Source organism: Uranotaenia lowii, chromosome 1, assembly GCF_029784155.1.
Source record: "Uranotaenia lowii strain MFRU-FL chromosome 1, ASM2978415v1, whole genome shotgun sequence".
Lineage (NCBI taxonomy): Eukaryota > Metazoa > Arthropoda > Insecta > Diptera > Culicidae > Uranotaenia > Uranotaenia lowii.
In genome coordinates, this window is record NC_073691.1 from 3,469,476 (window position 1) to 3,490,208 (window position 20,733).

At 40.0% G+C, this 20,733-nt stretch overlaps 3 protein-coding genes and 1 long non-coding RNA gene across 10 annotated transcripts in view; 1 reads left to right on the plus strand and 3 right to left on the minus strand.

Annotated features, from left to right (window-relative positions):
* Positions 1-97: 97 nt before the first annotated feature.
* Positions 98-1,634, minus strand: LOC129739040 (uncharacterized). The gene is made up of 4 exons (XR_008735730.1): positions 1,296-1,634; positions 1,155-1,231; positions 1,013-1,093; positions 98-948 (listed from the first exon to the last, which is right to left on the minus strand). It is a non-coding gene; the product is annotated as an uncharacterized LOC129739040 (long non-coding RNA).
* Positions 1,635-2,915: 1,281 nt separating this feature from the next.
* LOC129738554 (zinc finger protein 708-like) lies at positions 2,916-5,269 on the minus strand. 2 transcript variants are annotated; one of them, XM_055729773.1, is made up of 5 exons: positions 4,853-5,269; positions 4,723-4,785; positions 4,340-4,662; positions 3,232-4,278; positions 2,916-3,176 (listed from the first exon to the last, which is right to left on the minus strand). In XM_055729773.1, the coding sequence occupies exons 3-5, from the start codon at positions 4,573-4,575 to the stop codon at positions 3,044-3,046; spliced, it is 1,416 nt and encodes a 471-aa protein (XP_055585748.1). In that variant the 5' UTR covers positions 4,576-4,662; positions 4,723-4,785; positions 4,853-5,269; the 3' UTR covers positions 2,916-3,043. The 2 variants fall into 2 exon arrangements, with proteins under 2 accessions (XP_055585748.1, XP_055585749.1); XM_055729774.1 differs by having other exon boundaries at positions 4,723-5,269.
* A 125-nt stretch (positions 5,270-5,394) lies between these two features.
* On the minus strand, positions 5,395-8,710 carry LOC129738555 (uncharacterized). Of its 5 annotated transcripts, XM_055729778.1 has the most exons (6): positions 7,816-8,700; positions 7,624-7,734; positions 7,406-7,545; positions 7,164-7,341; positions 6,645-6,766; positions 5,395-6,276 (listed from the first exon to the last, which is right to left on the minus strand). In XM_055729778.1, exons 1-4 carry the CDS (start codon positions 8,468-8,470, stop codon positions 7,234-7,236), a joined length of 1,014 nt encoding a protein of 337 aa, XP_055585753.1. In that variant the 5' UTR covers positions 8,471-8,700; the 3' UTR covers positions 5,395-6,276; positions 6,645-6,766; positions 7,164-7,233. The 5 variants fall into 5 exon arrangements, with proteins under 5 accessions (XP_055585753.1, XP_055585754.1, XP_055585752.1 ...); XM_055729779.1 differs by having other exon boundaries at positions 6,645-7,545; positions 7,816-8,437; positions 8,582-8,710; XM_055729777.1 differs by having other exon boundaries at positions 6,645-7,341.
* A 9,279-nt stretch (positions 8,711-17,989) lies between these two features.
* The window catches only part of LOC129738466 (uncharacterized), a 119,142-nt gene continuing 116,398 nt past the window's right edge, over positions 17,990-20,733 (plus strand). Inside the window, exons 1-2 of one of the 2 annotated variants that reach the window (XM_055729674.1) lie at positions 17,990-18,106; positions 19,325-19,976. The gene's annotated coding sequence lies outside the window, so the exon portion shown is untranslated. Of the gene's footprint in view, positions 18,107-18,212; positions 19,977-20,733 lie in introns of those variants that run through there. The other variant, XM_055729673.1, reaches the window with a different exon arrangement.

Here is a 20,733-nt window from a genome sequence, read left to right on the forward strand (position 1 = left end):
TAATAATAACATAACAGTAGGTTTAACTAAATTACTGTTACAATCAAAAAACATACTAATATCATCACAAATACAAATGATATTTTATTTTTCCCGAACAAAACTTAAGCGGTTCGTTTTTGTTGGGCGCCATTTGTAGAAGAGGCTATTCGTGGGCGATGCCACATGAATGAAAAATAATGGCTTCAATGAATTTTGGCAAAACACACCCCACATTCCCCTATTAGCGTGTACTCACCGCATTCTCGCCGAATGGATCCCTCTCGTACGGCACCTCGCCTGCCCTGCATGCGTCCGCCGCCTTTTGATAGAGCGCCGATCGGATGGCACCTCTTGCCTATTCTGTTATTTGGCCGCCCTACGACCGGGGCCGGTAGGTGGCACCTTGATGCCGCTGCTGCTGTTTCGGCCGCCCTAAGCCTTGGGCCGATTGGTAGCACCTTGATGCCGCTGCTGCTGTTTCGGCCGCCCTAAGCCTGGGGCCGATTGGTGGCACCTTGGCGCCGCTGCTGCTACTCGGCCGTCCAAAGACCGGAGCCGATTGGTGGCACCTTGATGCTGCTGCTGCTGCTCGGCCGTGGACCCTCTCTGCCGGAAGACCTCCACTTTTCTTCACGGCAGAGTTCCGGGCGTCCGAGTTATTGTGGTGCTGCTCGGCGATTCAGAGTACCGATTGGCAGCACTGCATGAATTCTGGCCCTTCGCCTACGGCGCCTCCTGGGGTCTACCAGGGGGCTGCTGATCTTCGTCTGGGTTGTTCGGCTCGCGTGCCAATGCCCTACGCCTGCGGCGCCTCCTGGGAACTACCAGGGGGCAGCTGATTTTTTCCTTCGACTGTCGGCTCTCGGGCCAATGGGGATGTGCGCCGGAATTTATGCCACCGGAGCAGTGCCCGAAACCGCCTTGGAATCCAGCACTATGAAGAATAAAAGGGGGAAAAAGGGCCGCCTTCGCGAAAGCCCGTATAAGTTACCAGATCCCTTTTCTTCCTCTGTTCTATTCGGCAAATTACCTCTGCGACCCTTTCCTGACGCTTGCCTTCTCTTCCTTGAGCTCCTGACCGGGGAATCGAGCTTCCTCACAATGGGCTGCGCTAGAAGCGATAAAAGAGCCGGTATGATTTTTGGGAATGGCTTTGTGGTACGGGTTGTTACCTATGCTTTGCTGGCTGGATTCCGTGCAAAGAATGCACGTGGCGTGGCCGGGTTTTCCTTTGTTGGCAGCGTAGCAGCTGTAATAAAAATTGCATTTTTTTTTTCCAATGCTTTGCGCCAACGAATTCCGGGGTTACATACCTCCTGCTGGTGCTGATGCTGGACTCGATCCTCGGGCTTCTTCGGCTGGTAAGACCGGGTTTTTTTTTTTCGCACGCAATACACCACTTCCCGATTTTGAAGGCACTTTTCTCCGTCTATTCACGACGGTACTTGGAACGAGATGGCGGATCTGTTCCGCGTGGCCCGTTTGACAGCTCTTGTTGCACGCTGCATTTACTTTCCCCTTTTTTGGGTGCTCTTAACATCAAAATGTACGCTTGGCAGATTTTAACCGATTTTGGTTTCATAATAGCAACACGCTAATTTTACTCTATGTGGGGATGGGTTTTTATGTGTTAGTTTGCCAATCGCTCGTATCGTGAAATATTTTATGACTAATAAATAACTTAGCTATAACCTTAAATGCAACACCGAGACCCGAGAGACAAATAGAAACACGTTGTAACACTCGTAAATCAGTAACATGATCGTTGGGTTTGGCTATTTTTCTTCTTTCATCAGACCAAGACCACTTACTTCACTGCAAAAAATCGACATATTGGGAATATGTGTTTGCCTTATAGATTTTTGCAATTTGATTCCCATTTGGAAAATACGTGCCCACACATATAGAATTCAATGTAATAATTTTTATATGCGACACATAAAAGGTATATCTTACACATACATGTTATAAGCCTACATTCAAATATCTGCGTACTTCAAGGCGTTTTGTTTTGTCCGAGTAAGTTTTTCGGATGAAAATGGAATATGTGTTTTAGCTATCGAGACTTTCTCATATTATTTATTGTTAATTAAATGTCCTTGCTGAACATAATACGTACATGTTCCTATTTCCCTGGAAAGGAAATATATAGTCGAGATACTCTGGAAAATCAGCAGCTCAGACCTGGATGTGGTCAAGGATCATTCCTCGGCGGCCCGTTCGTCTAACATATTAGTCTGGAACACCATATCGACGGCTTTGATCGCCACCAGGCTCCGGAATCTGCAAAAGTAATCCCATTTTCAAGCACGCTAGAAAAATCATAAGAATTCTTAATTTACCTTCTTCTCTCGACATCCGCTTTTCACCGAAATTCCTCATGTTACGGTGGAACATATTTTATTTTAGCGCTAGTCTGCTATAGCGGTAGTCAGAAGCCAGGTTCCTGCGGAGGAGATTAAAACAGATCAATGAAAGATTCAGTGTTTTTTTTACCGATTACTCACCTTATAATTATATTTTGATTGACACCACAGATGATCTGTGTTGAAAATTAAAACGGGTACGCCAAATTTTTCTTCAGTACGGCCATTTTAAAAAAAAAAATATTTTCGAAGATGAAATTCATAGAATTTATGTGGTGCGTATAAACTTCATATGCTGAACATAAATTTTATGTGTGACATATGAAATCTAAGCGTTGAGCAATTTTTAAGGCGTATGTGTGGGAAAACATACATCCAAAGTGTGGATTTCGTTGAGTGTTGGACTCACAATTCTGTTATTTTGGTTTGTTCAAAGTTTCCTAAACTCTCTGCTACGGAGAAAGCAGTACGTATGACAGAATTGCCAATGTTAAAACACGGTTCGAATCTAGACTGCACGGGGCTTCTCTATAGATTTTCTGTTAATAAAAAGTTTTTCTGTATCTTCATAAAATGCATTTCGTTATCCATCCATCATCGATTGAGATTAACCTATATGTCAATGGTTTCGGTTGGACTTGCACTAAAATATAGTTTATACATTCGTCAAAAAATTAGGGGTCAACCATCCCAAGTTAATTTTTCAAACCACCGTTCAAAGCAATGAATTGACTACAGGTTCTTTTGTGATTCCATAGATTGGGAGAAAAGCCAAACGCCCTCTTACAACCCGGACATTGGTATGATTTGATCCCAAGATGAACGGCTCTGTAAATAAAAAAAATGTAAGCATTTAATCCAAATCATACCATCTATCGCATACTTAATATGACATTCGAGTTTGCTCTTTCTGGCGAAAGCCTTTTGGCAATGTTCGCACACGAAAGGTTTTTCCTTTACGTGCTCCACCAAATGTACCCGCAGCGACTCGCTGCAGCTGAAAGTTTTCCCCGGGCACTCCGCGCACAAGAACTGCTGGCCCTGCTTGAGATGATGGCGTTCCACGTGCGCCTTCAACCGCTGACCGCTCACGTGTTTCTCGCCGCACTGTTCACAGGCAAAGCGATCGGTGTGAATTTGTTTGTGCCTGTTCATCTGATGCCGGCTGGTGAAAGTGCGCGGACAATCCGGACACTGCACCAATGGATAGGACTCGGTAGGGTGTGCCAGTTTAATGTGTTTGGCCAATTGTTTCGTCGTGATTTGTGTTTCGTTGCACAGCTTGCACTTTGCTCTATTTTGATGAGACTCGAACACCGGCCGTTTCACATTCTTGTGCATATAGTTTTGATGTTTCAGCAAGTTGTGTCGGAACCGGAAGCATTTCTTGCACTCCGGGCACATGTGAGGCGTCTCGTCGCCGTGTGTTTGGCTGGCGTGACTGTTCAGGTCCGATATGAGCGAAAAACTTTCTTCGCAGTGACGACATCGGTAGGATTTGGCTTCACTTTTGCTGTCTTTTTCCGTGAGATTATTGATGCTCTCTACTCTCAATATTGATATCGTTAATTCACGATTAGGTGATTCTTTTGGGTTTGAAAAAACTTTTTGTTCCATTATACAAGTATTATAAGATTTCTCGTTTTGAAGTGCCAAATTGTAGTCCTGCATATAACCTGTAACATTACGAAAATCTCTATCGCTTTCCAAATACATCTTTCGGAGTGATTTCAATATCTCTACACGAGCCAAGCATGGCAAACAAATCAAACGGGTGAAATCCTCTGTTAAAGGAGAAATTTTCAGTACATCGCACAAAACCGATAACAGCTCGGTATCTTCAGACCACAAAGCATTCGTTGACAAATCCTCCCGAGGGTAGAATTGTAAACACAATCGACAGGAGTAGACTTCGATTAAGTTTCCTTTACTAAAAAAGAAAAATCCTAATAAGTAAAATTATCACAAATCAAATCAAATCCAAAGCTTGCCTATCATGAAACCGGCTTGGTTCCTGGTAGGTGTCGCTGGCGTTGTCCGATGGTGCTTGAAAGTGTTCTCCACAGACGCCTAGTCTATCGAGATGCTGGTGATGATCGATAGCGCCCAATCCGCAACCAGTTCCAATGGCCTGGAGCCATCGATTAGCGAGAACCTTGTTCTGCGGCAACCTCCGCAGACTTACGGCGGGCACCGATTGGCAGAACGGCACTAAACAGGACATCATGACTCAGGACTGTTGCAGTAGCAAAAAGCTGTTTTCTTTTCTCAAATATTGGCGGTCTTACTTTTGAAGGATTAGGCTGCCGATACTCTTTAAAGTTAAAATTTATTTAGGATCAGCACAAAGCAATACTTATACTGGACTGTTTACTTTTTACGAGCCTTATTTATCCAAGTAGCTTTTTTTCGTGATGCTTCTAGTTTACACGCTTAGCTAAAAGTAATCATCGGTTGATTTTCTATTCACAAATCAACGGATACAATATTGGCCCAATACTTACTGGACATGCCTATTTTTCGATGGCCATTTGGATTTCTTTCAAGTGCCTCTCTGCAAATCTTGTTAACATCTGGTTGCAACTCATGGCCAATCCATCTAACTAAACTCGAGTTTATACGAGTACAGCTTACCATCAAGCATTAGGGCACTAGGATAGGAGTGTATCGATGGCATCGTATCACTACTCGCAATAATTGTCCTGTTTTCTTTGCAGCCATATTTTGACCAGAAGGTCATATACCTGCTTAGTCGAAAAGGTATTCTATATTCCATGGCAATTTTATTAATATCATAGGCGATGTGTTAAATTTAGCTCTTCATTGACGATATTCGATAATGATTGGTAAGCCTTTGGTTCCACAAGTTATCTTAGCCTTTGGAAATGTAACAAGGGACTTTATTTTTCTTTTGTGGCATTTTGAAACTTTTGGGTTCATTCATTCCATTACAAACTCTCGTTACTTTGATTATACCTTGAACGTCCTAATAAGACAGAAACGGATTAATTATAGGCAATTTCGAAGACAGACAAAAAATTGAATGTACACCTGTTAGATTGAATTTTTATTTCAATGTATAAATATGCGTTCAGTTCCGCAGATTTGTCACATCATGCCTGAGAGCTTACCCCTCTCCCGCGAAGATGTGATTTAGAGAAAATCTTTATATTTAAATATTACTTACAGTTTGTTAAAATATTTCCTCGCTAATCTATTATAGGTAGTTGTCGTGCTCTTACAAGTACGCTAACAACAAAAATCCTGTTAACAGCAATGGATTTGTTTTCGTTTTTTTTTTCATTCGGTTTCATATTTATTTCAAAAACCGTAAGATCAAGCCGACGAAGGCGACGATGACGGCAAGTTTAGAAATAGTCAACAGAAAACTATGAATGAGTATAAGTTTTTGAGAAAACAAGTTGGAAGTAATGGCTATAGAGTACCTACCGGAAAAGCACGTGTCCTGGCTTCGTTTTGGTGTAGCGCTTTTGATGGCCGAGTGGGGAAACCGTAATCGCTGGAAGAAAAACAACGTTCCAAAAAGAACAAGCGAAAACAGAATGAGAGAATCGTGTTTTTTGCTTCTAGCGAAGCGGACCAATTCACAAGACTTTGAGTCTCCCCAAACAAACAATGGAGGACAGAGATGGTCCAGTTGTGGCAGCACAATTCGACGATCCCCGGGAACCGATGATTTTGGTACTAATTTCAAACTCACAAATTTTGTTCTTCCTTAATTTGACAACAACTCCGATCATCATTCAATTCCACTCCGTCGAGTTGAGCTGCGCACGAATTGGTCCGATTCATCGTGAAGGGCTGTGGACATAATTGGTTCGATACATTCATTAATCTACTGCTTCGGCAACGCTTTCGTGACTTTTTTTTAATATTCCACACAGATTCGACTGACTTTCGATCTTCGCTGAAAATGGTAATTGAAAAGAGATTAAATAGCAGGTGGTTTGCTTTTTTCCCGGAATATTGAGGAAGCAGCGATTGATTGCATTGATGAATAGTTCATGATAATCGATGTGCTAGGGTTTTAAATAAGTCAATACTGTGATTGAGTATCGTTTTGTTTTGTTGATTTGTGAGTTGAAATGGTTTAAAAATAACATATTGTTTATTAACTCTAAGATAGTTTATGTTATCTATCTATGTTTTGTTGTCTAATATTGATTTTTTTGACTGAAATGTACTAAGAAAGTTGGTAACAAATTCCAAAGCACAACGGTTACCCTTCAATCGATCGACGCTATCCTCGAACCGGTTGCAGAATCTTGTTCCCACCTTTAAGCGAGATGTTGCTCTACAGTTTAGGATGCGAAACAACGGTTCATTCGTTCGACGCCATACCACAGAACCAGAGCGGTTGCCGCTTTCCTTTCCACGGGATGGCTTTCAACGGTGGGCTGAAAATGCAACACAAACATTAACCAATAACGTGCTTTTCTACTGAGGAGAAAAATTTTCTAGAAATGAATCGTTCTATGTCATTATTCCAACTTGTTTTTTTCCCTCTTTTGCTATCTTGTAGAGATATTGTGAAATGCCTATCTTGAAAATGGTCTGGGGTGGGCAGGAAGGACGAGACAAAAGTCCGCTGTCCCCTACCAAGGTACTGTTGCAAACAATATAAGCAAAACATAAACGGGAAAAACTAGTTCTATTCATTGTGTTTGCTCGTCTTATTTCCTAACCCTAGCGTTTAGATATACTATCTGTACAAGATGAACGATGTCTGTTCTTATAAGTTAGTTTTAAATAAAGTATAGGTATTTGAGACAGAATAAGAAACTCGATACCGACATTTTACTTAGCCCTGGGATGGATGGCGTTCAGCGCTCCTCGGCCTCCTCGAGCCAGGCCCGGTCCGAACTTAGCGCACATGCTGAACAGAACTCCACCGATACTCGTCCGCCGGGTACGATGTGGACACAAACGCCGCCTCCAAAGTTCGATGCCGAGACGTCTCCTGCAGAACGACCTGATCCCACCAACGGAGACTGATTACTGTGCTCAAAAAAGTAGTTATGTTCGCTAGATATTACTTGTGAATTTTGCCGGTGCTGGCTGTGATCGAGCGTAGCCAACAGTTCATCCATATCCGGGAGATGGCTAAATTCGTCCTCATAAGCCGGCAGCTGTTGAGCTACTACGGTCGTAGAGTCACTGACTACGGTACCTAAATCTGCAAGGGGGAAAAAACATTCGGACTGGATCAAAAAGCTGCTCAACAGAGGATCCTCATCCGAGTTTAAAACCGTACCGTTGTGATTGTTGTTAGGCTCCGTTCCATTGCTTGTGTGATATGGATGCGAAGGAACGAACCCTCCTTCGACACATCTGGTGGGAGATAGACTTTGACTGTTTTTGGATTCTGAAAAAGAAGAAAGAACATCTACGTTATTGAATGTCCTTCTTTGAGGTGCGATATAGCATCTGCCGTCTTCAAACCCACCTTTCAAGACAAACTGCCGCTCATCGTTATCAAGAGGCATCTGATATATTGGAGATGCTCCTAACCCTTCATCGCTGCTGCTACGGGATATCTTTCTACCGATCAAAGACTGGCCATCCGGTTGCTCACCCGTCTTCACAAAACTCATCATCGAAGAAGTCATCGGAAACCTTGACGTGCTTTGAATCGACTTCAATATCGCCATAATTCCGGTACGGTTGGCAATTACGCTCTTTAAATAGTTTCGCTCTTGGGTCAACTGCTTGACCAGCAGATCTTTTTTCTTCAGCAATTTCCGGATCCGACCGTTATCGTCCCGCAGGCCTTCCACTTCTTTTTCCAAATGCTCCAACCGCTCCTTCTTACGCCGTCGATTCTCTCGGGCAAGCAAGGCATTCCGATTCGATATCTTGGGGTTCGGTCTACGTGTAGGATTGCGATGTACTTTTTCTCCATCATCAATGGACCCCGCGGCTGGTGCTACGCCCTTCTTCCTACTTCCACAATTTTCATCTTCGTCCGAGTCGCTAACCGGATCTTCCTCCATCACACTCTCAGTGTCGCTTCCCTCGCTAGCAAAACCTTTGAATTCCTCCTCGCGGTTACTCACAGAGAAATTTTTCTTGGAAAAAATACGATTCAATGAGGAAGCCATTTTCGTAACAGTTCCCAAACGTTTGCAAACGTATTATCCAAATCGAAACGAAAAGCAGTCAATGTGTCAGTACAAGGGGGAAAATTTTACCGTTTTCTGATCGGTACTTACTTCCGGAAAGCGTAACAACACTTTTAGTCCCAAAAAGCTGATTATTTTACAAGAAATGTCTAATTATTTCACGACAGGGACGAAAAACTCTGCCGATGACTCAACACACGCGAACTGAAAATAATTTTTGCGTTGAGGAAAGGAACACTGAAACAAATCATCACTGAATGTTTTTAGCGGGCCATAGACTACACAACATTTGTACAAATGCGATGAAATTCGATGAAATTTTGCCGCTGTGAGCACGATTTGCATAGTGTATGGCACTGCTTGAATGAGCGCCCAAACGGTTGGAGTAAAATCGGTCGGGATCGAAATATTTTGTACAAAACATTCTCCCAGCCGGGGTGGAGATGGTTTTTTTTGTTGCTGTTGCTGTTTTCGCCAGCAATCATTTGTGTTCGCGTGAAATATGTTTGTATAGTGTGTGGGCGAGCATAGATCAAACAATCGACGCGGAATCATCGAATTTGTACAGGCCAATTTGTGTAGTCTATGGCCCGCTTTTCGTATCTGAGAAAACATCGCATTGAAATTATCACAGTGAAAAGTATATTCTTTTATTAAATATAGACTTTTAATCCAAGTTTCGCTTACAGAACGTGAACAAAATAAAATTATTTGCATGCCTCAGTTAAAGCCAAATGTTAAGTCAGGCACAATTTTCCCGCTTGTTTGGATAACGTGCCGCTATTGAGCCAACTCTCCTCTGATAAGTCAAGTAATAATTTTTTTTTTAAATTAAGGACCTTTATTATCATTCGGGTCCATATTAATTATTTATATATTAAAGTCAAGAACTGGACCATAAATTATGGTCAAGAGGAGGCAGTTCTTGAAATGCGCGTTATGGGAGAGGGATCATCGGAATTATAAGTGATTATATATAGTTCTTCAACTCGGATGATGTTACAGTTGATAGGGTGAATATCTTATAAACCATCACCATCAGTAAGCCTTGAAGATCAGCGATGAGGTAAAATTCATATTATATTATGACTAGCGGTAATGCAATTCTAGCAATTTCCGGAGATCATTTCAAAATCAAGAAAATATCCTTTGCATGACGTTCTGCTACGGGACTCTTTTCAATAAACCGGCTCATATGTCAAATAAAAAAAGGTGCCTGATTGGTCTTCGTTTAAGGAGAGCGATCAAAAGTTGTATCAGAAATCCAACCAACAGCTAAACGGTGAGTGTCAATAAAATATTTAACAACTAACGGCGTGTTCGTAAATTGATTTTTTGGGTGATACATCGATTTTCTTTGGTATATAACAAAAAGGCAAAAAGTGGTGTTATCTAACTGTCAACTTAAAGGTATTTAAAATAAAAACTTTTTTTTCAAATGTGTCCACGTGGACATCCGGGGAGGGGGGTAGGCGTTTGCTAAATGTCCACGCTTGTCCACGGAGGGGGAGGAGGGGATCAAAAATCTCATTTTTCTGTCCACGTGGTGTCTGACCGGTCCCTAAATAGTACACTCCGGTAAATGGTATTTTTTTTGTCGATTTCGTGTTTTGGTATCTTAACACACCCGTATAGCTGTACTCGCCCTGGAAAACCGTGTTATTCGAACACCCAACATAATTTTCACTTAAAAAATAAGTGACATCTGTAAATAAATTCTCGCCATACGTAATTTCTACACTCAAAATAATTTTCACTTAAAAAATAAGTGACATCTGTAGTGAATTCTCGCCATACGTAATTTCATTTGAATTTTAAGTGATGGGTCAAGTGAATTAAACTAGGAAATTCGAGTGAAATTTATCTGAGTTTCTAAGTAAGTTTCTCACGCGTTTTTTTTAAATAAACAAAGAACATTTATAGAACACCACTTCGATTTCAAATACTTACATTACGCTTTCACCATAAATTTATTGATTCACGCAGCGAAAAGGTTTTTTATTTCAAAGGAAAGTGCCGCAAAAACAAAGGATTTTTTCCTTTGGTTTTGGGACAAATAAAAAAAATTTTGGTTCAAAAGCATTTTCCTTTGTTTCAAAGAATTTTTCTTTTGAAAAATCTTTGAATCAAAATCTTAATACTTTGAAACAAAAAACAGTTTCATTTGATACAAAGTTGTTTTCGTTCGCCACAATGTTATTTAGATTTAGATTTAAAATGATTGGTTCATTGAACCATTTTCCATGTATTCCAATTGGAGGACATATTTCCTGTTGTTTTGAAATTCCTATTAGGAATTTCAAAAAATAAAAAGGAAGAAATTTATATGTTAAATTTATTTTTATTTACAACAGATGAAACACTTGGCCACAAACTAGTTCACTAAAATCGATCCGGTCCAAATTTTTGTCGACCTGACCGCAGTATTTGGAGCGGTGTCATCGTGCGCAGCTTTCATCTCGGTTGAGGCATCCACGGAAACCATCCTTCGGCTCTGGTTCTGTAAAAACGCAATCACTTATAGAAAATCTTCGATATTCACTCTTTAATTAACATACTTACCATACTTCATCCTGAATCCTTCTAATATAGCTAACTCTGACCTACATTTTCACACGACCGGCCAAACTTGATTCGATTTTTCGGTTTTGTATTCTTCTTGCAAGGCAAATCAAAATATCTTTTGAATCAAAGGCTGAAGTTTTTATTTAAAGGAATCATTTCTTCAAGTTAAAAACATTTTCCTTTGGTTCAAAAAAAGTTGACTTTGTTTTAAAAGAAATAAGCTCAATTAACATTTATTTAGAATCAAAGTATTTGCTTAAATTCAAAATCCAAAAATATTTAGTTCAAAGAATTAATTCTTTGTTTCAAAAAATATTTTTTTGAATCAAAAACAAAAGTTTTTGGTTCAAATAAAACAGGAGTTAGATTCAAAAAAATGAATGTTTTGAAACAAAATCATTTTTGTTTTGGTTCAAAAGCCTAGTTTTCTCTGCGTGTTGGAAAATTCCATCGTAATCCCAAGGTAGATCGATTACTGCGGATAGTGCGACTTCTAAATCTTCCCTGCTGCAAACCAGAAAATCTTTCCAGTTCAACCCACAAGCTGAAACATGATAACACCTTTAAATAACTTATCCTCACATCACGTTTAACACAAACTACCGTCAAAATCGCCTAGTAAAGAATTGGGAAAATCCAAATCCAGCACAAGCTTTAAACGCTGCTCTTTAAAATTTACCATTTTGAACTCTGAAAATAAACACAACCGACCCAACATTCACTTGAAATTCAAGTGATGGGGGAGTGAATATTTTTTCTCACTTCAAATTTAAGTGACGACTGAAGTGAATGTGGATGAATTCACTTGAAATTTAAGTGACTGCCAAGTGAAATGTATATGTCGCACTTGAATGGAAGAAAATCACTGGATCCTTGTTTTTAAGTGAAAAATCATGTGTATTTTAAGAGTGGATTTGGGTTCAGTGTAGAGTTTGTTTTGATTAGGTCGTATGAACCACCTGAGGCGTTTCGAGAAAACAGCTGCTAAAGTTTTACACCACAATTTTAATCCTACTATTTAAAATATGACTCAGAATTGTCTGAAAATTGTGTATGAAATTAAAAAATTGATGCGAAATATACTAGTGTATTCAACTAATGTTTTAATTTAGTTATTCGTATAATAATGCACTTACAACCTTTTGCATTACGTGTTTGGCGTAAACGTCGTTTTGCAAGTAGATGAAATTTATCTTAAAATTTGATTTGTTTTATCTTAAACTTCGCTTATTCCTGCTCACTAGCTCCAATTACTTAAATTCTAACATAATACTACTTTCTAGAAAGTTGCTTCATTATTGGCAAGTGATTTGGGAGGATTCTTCATATGTGCAAATTATCCAAGCACCCCAAAAAATAACATAATAGAAAGAGGACTTACGTTTGAATCCTTGGAGTGTTGTCCGGATCCCTGCAGGTGATATGCGCTCTACAAAATTTTCATTTGAATGGCACAACAATTGTATAGAGCGGGCCTTGTCCAAATCTTTACCGCTTCCAGCGAAGCAATCTTTTCTCCATCGCTGCAGCATCCTAATATCGGTACTCCAAGGAACTGTCCATCAGATTTCCATCCGGATGTATATTGCTTGTTACTATTAATCTAACCGTTCCCGAATAGACCAGAACCATGGTAAAACATGATTTTTACAATGAAATTCAATGTTTACCATATACTTTATGGTAGAAACATCATACTTGGTTGAATATTTTTGATACTTACACATTTCCACTTTTTCGTGTAGCTTGAAATTTTCGCGCGCCAAAAGTGAACTTTTCGTACGATTTGTTTTGATTCGCAATTTGAAAAGAACTGTTAAATTATCGAAGTTTTTGAAGTAGACCACCGGTGAGTTGTATCGAAATTACGCGAAAAACATATTTTAAACTTTTTCCTCAATTCTAGCGATGCAAGTCCCGAAATGCGAGACCCAATCCGATGGCTTCCGCAGGGCTTGGAAAATGCATCAAAATGCCATTGGGACGAATGACCAGGAATCACCAAGCTGGAACTACCTACATATAGTGACCCAAGAACAGCCCGGCTCGTTATCTGCGGACGAAATAAATTTCAGTGTCACTCGGAGATCCCACATCTTATGGTCTGCGGTTGTTCCAGAAAATATTTCATGTTCAACATGTTTTTTTATGTATTGTTATTTAACAAAGTGATATGTGATTGTGATGCGATGTAAATTAATGTATTTTTGGAATAAATAAAAAAATCTAAACATAATTAAAATAAAATTTTATTCCATGATCGCAAAATATTAATGACAATGACTTTCATCATCCAAGCAATAATCAAAATATTATGAAAAACAATGGGTTTTCATGGTTTTATTGTGAAAAAATGGAAGCTGTAAAAACCATGAACTTTATACTTTTCAGCTTTCCAATGTATGGGAAATCGCCAATTTTTTCATGGTCACGCTGCATAACAATACCCCTTTTTCATGGTAATTTTCGTCAAAACGATTAAATCTAGAGTTTGTCTTGATTAGGTCGTATGAGCCACTTGCCGTGTTTCGAGAAAATCGCTGTTAAAGATTTGCTAAACATATTTAATTCTTATATTAAAAATATCGCTCAGAATTGTTTCGAAATTTCGTATACAATGCAGAAAAAGATGAGAAATATGCTCGTGTATTAAATACAGGCATAGATTTGATTGTTTCTGTAAACATGTACATACAACCTTTTGCGTTGCGTATTTGGTTGAAACGTCTTTTTGCATGTTGATGAATTTTCTCTTAAAATTCGATTTCATTTGTCTAAAACTCCACTTATTCTTGCTAACTATCTTCAAGTACTACTAAGTACCACTATTAACATTCTTATGGAGATCTACACAATAACTGACATGTGATTAGAAGGAACTTTTGATGTGCCAATTTTCAAAGTATCTCAATATAAAGAATAAAAGAAACAGGACTTACTTTTGAACACCTGGAGTGTTATCAGGATCCCCGCGGTGATATGCTCTCTGCAGAATATCCGAATTGCACAACAATTATGGAGCGGGTCTTGCTTAATTATCTGAATCTGCCTAGCCTACATCCTCTTCATCGCTGCAGCAGCCTGGAATCAGTGCTGCGAGAGTCGGTGTGCATCAGGAATGTATCCATATCCGACTGGACAGACGTTTACTCTCTATAGACCTCATATATGACCCCGATAATTGCGGTAACACCTTCTGCCACTGTAATTTAAAAAAAATTCGAGTCTGAAAAGTTGTCCAACCATGATAGAAATGTTTTTTGAACTTACCTAGCAACAGCAACGAAGAAGTTTGACTTTAAGCACGCTCACAAACCATTTTCGTACAAATTTTCCAACTTTTGGACACTCGGCGACGTACTTTCTGCGCAAATGCATATTGTCGTAAAAACCACTTTGCCGAAAAGTGTTTTTGCGACCTTTGGTTACACGACAATTCAATGCAGCGCAAAACGTCGTTAAAACCAAATCGCACGCAAAAATAATTAAGTCATTATACGTCTTAAATTCAAATCAATTTTTCAAAGTTATTAATTGTTCAAATAAAACCAAATTTCTACATAACTTAGAACACATATTTATCAATCGTTTGCAGCCAATAACTCAATTTTGTTTACATTGGTTCATACGACCCAATCAAAACAAACTCTAGAAATGTATGGTCGTAAACTATGAACTTCAATGTGTATTCACGATATCGTGGATCGTAAGAGTCATGGTGAAAACCATCAAATTCATGGTATTGTGATTATGAACTTCAAAGTTTTTTCAAGGTGCAAGTCTATTCGGGTTCTATTACGAAAACTTTTCCAAAGCTGTTGCCGCTGCGATAACAAAATATCAAGTTAAAATTTGTTTAGCGATGAAACTGTCGTTCATTCAACTTACCCAGCATAAAAATGGAACCATTCATCCTCCTAAAATACCTAGATTCACCATTGGTAACTAATTTCATTGAAAATTTTTAACTTTTTACACTCACCGAAGCATTTTCTGATGTAAATGCATTATGTCGCAAGAACCAACAGGCCGAACTGTTTTTTGCGACCTTTGTTTTGCACGCTAATCCAGTGCAGTGCGAAAAGTCGTAAAAACCAAATTGCACTCGAAAATGAGAAAGTCATCTTGCGTCCTAATTTCAAATCATTGTGTAAAAGTTATTTAATGATAAATTGAAACCATTTTTTTACCAAAGATTTAATACATGTTTATGAATGGTTTGCAGCAAATAACACAATTTTGTTTATATTGGTTTATACGACCTAATCAAAACAAACTCTAGATTTCATTTGAATTTTAAGTGATGGGTCAAGTGAATTCACTTAAGTGACCGGTCAAGTGAATAACACTATGACGTTCGAGTGAAATTTATCTGAATTTCTAAGTAAGTTTTTAGTTAATTATCTCTCACGTTTTTTAAATAAAAAAACATTTATAGAACAGCACTTCGATTTCAAATACTTACATTACGCTTTCGCCATAAATTTATTGGTTGGAAAATTCCACCGTAATCCCAAGGCAGATCGGTTACTGCGGATAGTGCGACTTCCAAATCTTCCCTGCTGCAAACCAGAAAATCTGTCCAGTTCAACCCACAAGCTGAAACATGATAACACCTTTAAATGACTTTTTCTCACATCACGTTTAACACAAACTACCGCCAAAATCGCCTATTAAAGAATTGGGAAAATCCAAATCCAGCACAATAAGCTTTAAACGCTGCTCTTTAGAATTTGCCATTTTGAACTCTGAAAATAAACACAATTACAACCCGACATTCACTTGAAATTCAAGTGATGGGGAAGTGAATATTTTTTCTCACTTCAAATTCAAGTGACGACTGAAGTGAATGTGGATGAATTCACTTGAAATTTAAGTGACTGCCAAGTGAAATGTATATGTCGCACTTGAATGGAAGAAAACCACTGGATCCTTGTTTTTAAGTGAAAAATCATGTGTATTTTAAAAGTGAATTTGGGTTCAGTGAAGAAAAAAACATCGCAAAATGCTGATTTTTGTTTGCACGCTCAGTATGAAAAGCTTGTTTGTCTCTTGCTAATAAAACAAAGATGCGCAAGTTTAACTTCGATTCAAAATTATGTAGAATAGCATAAACTTTATTTAGATGTTCGCAACAAATAGTGGCCGTCCACACTTTTTCATTACGGAGAATATTTAAAATCTTCCATCTGAGTGGTTCGCTTAATAACTGTTATATAAAAATGAATAATTAAGATCTGTTTTAAGTTCTAAAGAAGCCAATAAGTAAGCTCCAAAGCCTGAAAAATTTTTTTTAGATATAGCTCAAAAAAACTGTTTTAAAAATGCTCAACTTAAGAGCACCTATAGGTATCCGTGGTATAAACAGCCGGTTTAAACCCAAATTCCGACCAAAGCAACCGCACTGGTGGTCCATTATACCATGTTTCAACTCAACTTTTTTTTAAACTGCTATAAGTATTGATCCAAAACTGATGAGATTTGGATTCAATTTGACGGAGTTCTAAACCGTTTGACAGTACATTAACGTTAATGGAACACGAGTGGGGTTGCCAGTTCTTTTACTGGATTGGATCTCATTTCTTTGGTCCAATTCTTGTATAAATTAGAGCACCTGTATCCGTGGTCCAAACAGCCGGTTTAGACCCAAATTCCGACCAGAGCAACCGCACTGGTGATCCATTATACCAGTTTCAACTCAAATTTTTTTAGAGCTGGTATAAGGATTGATCCAAAAGTGATGAGATTTGGATCCAATTTAACGAAGTTCTAAACCGTTTGACAGTTGATGGAACACGAGTGCAGTTGCCAGTTTTTTCATTGGATCGGATCTAATTTCTTTGGTTCAATTCTTGTTTAAATTAGACCCAAGAATAGACCACGAATACAGATGCTCTTAGAGCACCTGTACCAGTTCTTATACCAGTTCTAAAAAAAAGTTTAGTTGAAACTGGTATAACGGCCACGGACGCGGCTGCTTTGGTCGGAAATTTGGTATAAACCGGCTGTTTGGATCACGACCACGGATACAGTTGCTCTAAAGTTTACAAAGTTCACTCTCATTCTTATACCGTATTTTTTTTCACCTGGAGGCAAACTAGAGGCAACCTAGGTTCGCTCTAACTGCTGTCATCGTGCTCATTTATTGCTCGAGAGGCAACCTAGGTTCGCTCGAAAAAGGGACGGAGTCGCCCTAAGAAAAAAGTCAGTTTTGCGAGAAGTTCACCAATACTCTCAACGTTGTTGTCAAAACATTAAACAGCTGTTTTTGGCTGAAAACAAAACAGTTGAAATAATGAACGGGCAAATGATTATTGCCGCGATTTTGAACCTCTTAGCCAAACAAAATCGTACTATCTGCAGTCCAGTGCAATCCGGACACGAAAAACGGCAATCCGGATGTGAAGAACCGAATGAAGAAATCCAGAAGGGAGAACAAAATGACAGCTGCATGTAAACATTGCGCTCGTTCTCACCTACGTATGGAATAACTCGAAACCCGAAAGCTGCTTTTTTATTCTGACGGTTCCAGAGCCAAATCCGGAATCAAAAAAAAAATACGCCATTAGATTTCAGAAGAGATCCAAAGCTCAAGTCTGGCTCTCCAACCAAAGTTATCGACTCGAGGTCAACGGGGAGAAAAACCTTCAAGAAGTGAGAGCCACGCGGCGACACACAAGAGCAACTTAACGACGACCGTAAAGGCATCTGCGCTTTGCTCTTTTTTATTGGATATCATGCACCATGCACGCCACACGGATAAAAACGGTTTCTCCGTGTCGATGAAGCGATCTTTGCGCCGGATATCTACGATGGGCATAGGTGCATGGAATATGAAGGAGAAGGTGACGACGACAAGACGGACGGCTCAATACAATAAAAGTATGGAAGAAAAAGGGCTTCGCGCCGCGGGCCAAAAGCTTGACTTGAGCCGTTTGAGCTAAGAAAGAAGTTTTTAGTTGCTTTTCGAAGCTTCGCCGTTTAGGATCTTTCTTCTGAGTGCTCTTCTGTTGATCCGGTCCGGGGTCTTCTCGGTTTGTTGTGGTGACTGTGAGTATTGGGTCTCAGTTGGGTCAATCCGGTTTTCGTGCGCATTTTTGCAGGTTAGATAGAGGGAAGCGGAAGAGCCTCGGCGCGGCAGGTTTGCTCTAGCTCTAGAGTGTCTGCGTTGCTTTCGGTGGGAACGGAAGATCGTTTGTTATCGCCTGTACCTACTTTTTGCTGCGTGTTCTGTTTCTCGAAGGAAACAAAACGATCAAGTTTCGCTCGATCGTCGTCGCGTTTCGGTTTTCTTTTTGGTACGGATGTGCAGATGTTTTGATTAGAATTGTAGTTTACGATGCAGCAGACTCTGGAGGAGTCCATTTTGGAACTTCTGGTCAGATAATGGGGGAAAGAATGGTAAAATTGAAAGCCGTGCTGAAGGGGGTTACCATGGTGATATAACATCAGCCAGCAGTGTAGTAGGCTGTGGAGGACGCGGTGATCGAATTCCATTCCAGTCCGTTTACGGAGGTCGTTTTCGGTTGTTTGGGATCAGGTCAAACCAGACCCATGTGTTGACTTAGCGAGTTTTTTTTTGGATAAGTTCGGACGATCGATTTGCACGATATCCGTAAAAGATCGACAATATCGGGGTGATCGGGGTCTCGCTAGCTGTGTGTTTGTGTAACGCGATTGTGCCTGCTTAGAAGAGGAAGGCTTTGCCAAGTGCCGTTGTTTGTGGCCAGAGGGCACGTGCCAGAAAGAGACGGGCGACGACCATTGGAACAGATTACAACCACCATCAGCGTCAATCATAACAGCCGTTAGTAGGAGCAGGAGTATGTAAAAGAGTTTTGTTAAACGATCGCGTGCGTTTGTTGTGTTGTTTTTGGGAGTTGGTTAGCGAAGCAAGTTACTGGTGAAGTTTCTGGGAAACGATCGTCGCGGGTCGCTTTATGGAAATTTCTCCGAGCTCGGTCGTGATCGTTAATTAATAGATAAATACAAACTAGAGGCTGCTCGCTTAGCGCCTCTGATAGACAGCGGGATATTGCTTTAAGCCATCACAGGGATTGGCTTGATCCGATTAGATTGCAGTTGTCGGGGGAGAAAGTCGTTGTCGAAATATTTAGCTCACTGCAGGAGATCGGGATCGATTTATACTTAGTGGTGCAAGTTCAAGTGAGCAGCTGCTGCAATTTATGTCTCGTTTGACCCCATGATCTAGGTCGAAGACCTCTTCAAGCGTTCTATTTAAGTGTTAATCTCTAACCATTTTGGCAGATTCGAGGCAGTAAAACTTTTGCCAACCAAAAAACAAAAATGTGTCTTAAATAAACCAGTGTAACTTGCGTGCGTCTAACTTCAGACAATGATCAAGGAATAAAACCAGACGAGGAAACGGAGAGAAGAGAACGAAACACCAAAGAAGGATCAAAGAAAGCCAGCCAGCAGCCAACCAACTGATGCTCAGGTTGCAGCTTGCTGAAGAAGCGTGTTTTTTCGTTGTTGTTTTTGTTGCTCAGCATTCCCTAGCCCAGCCCGAACCGCTCGGATTGCTGGTCTGCGCCTTATGTTGATGAGATTAACCACACACCGTCGTTCGTCGGGGCTCATCTGCCAGCAGAAGTAGTAGGTAGGCTGTGTGTGGTTCCTTCCATTCCACGGTATACGAGACGACGACGAACGAGGATCAAACAACACAGAAAACAGCAAAAACACCTTACAGCACCCTACTTTGGTTCTACGTTTCTGCCGGTGGAGGAATAAATTGTGTATTCATCTGGTCTTTCTGCGAAGCATCATTATAGGACACAATAACGATCAAAGCAAAACTAAAGAGGTTCTGTTTATGATGGATTAGGTTCTGGCTAGCTTGGGTCTCTCGAAGATAATCGGCTTGTGCGAGGATCCCGAAAAAGAACCTAGTGAGGAGGTAAGTAAAGTGGTCAGTGAGGCCTTTTTTTTCTACTACGCGCCTTTTGATATATAGGTAATTAAGTTTTTTTTTAATTTGAAATTCTGATGATTGAAAACGTTATTTCAGTGATCGACTATTGAACAGAGTTTTCATATATGTACAAATTCATACCAATGTTCTCAAACTAATTCACTGGGAACGTTCTTTTTTTTATCTCGACCAGTCGATTCAACCTCAAATGGACCCCTCTTCTAGAATAATTCCCCCCATAGTCAGCTGAATTACTGTGATCACATATCCCTCATCATGGCTGTGTTATTACATATTATCATTCGGAATTGACCAAACCCTCCTCTTCGTTTATTGAAGTTATGCTAGCTCAGATAGTACCAGAGTAGATCGAGTCAGATCAAGAGGGAGGGCACGAAAACGATATGACAAAAGTCGCAACGCTAGCCTTTAGCGCATCACAATTTTATGTCAACCCGTCTCCCATCGGAAGCCATACATGGTTAACTTATATGACAGAAGGGGAATTGTCGTCCGTCTGCATGATGGGATTGATGTGGATGGATGGGATGGCAAAAAAAAGTCATCCAAGTAACCCGGTCTTACCGCACCACAAACAGTTTAACAGAACGATAAATTATCGAGTGGAAAAATGCGCTTTGACTTTTGCGTATCGTCATCATTATGTTTCACATGTTGCCATGGTGATCGAATGCGCTCCCCTTTTTTGGTTCCATATTTGTTAACAACCCAAACGAGTGGT

Excerpts from the sequence above, each read along its gene's own strand:
- LOC129738554 (XM_055729773.1), bottom strand. The coding sequence starts at position 4,575 with ATGATGTCCTGTTTAGTGCCGTTCTGCCAATCGGTGCCCGCCGTAAGT. Across the intron at positions 4,279-4,339 it reads CCAAGCCGGTTTCATGATAG|TAAAGGAAACTTAATCGAAG; the intron begins GCAAGCTTTGGA and ends TTTCTTTTTTAG. Across the intron at positions 3,177-3,231 it reads AAACTCGAATGTCATATTAA|AGCCGTTCATCTTGGGATCA; the intron begins GTATGCGATAGA and ends TTTTATTTACAG.
- LOC129738555 (XM_055729776.1), bottom strand. The coding sequence starts at position 8,470 with ATGGCTTCCTCATTGAATCGTATTTTTTCCAAGAAAAATTTCTCTGTG. Across the intron at positions 7,735-7,815 it reads GCGGCAGTTTGTCTTGAAAG|AATCCAAAAACAGTCAAAGT; the intron begins GTGGGTTTGAAG and ends CTTCTTTTTCAG. Across the intron at positions 7,546-7,623 it reads GCCTAACAACAATCACAACG|ATTTAGGTACCGTAGTCAGT; the intron begins GTACGGTTTTAA and ends TCCCCCTTGCAG.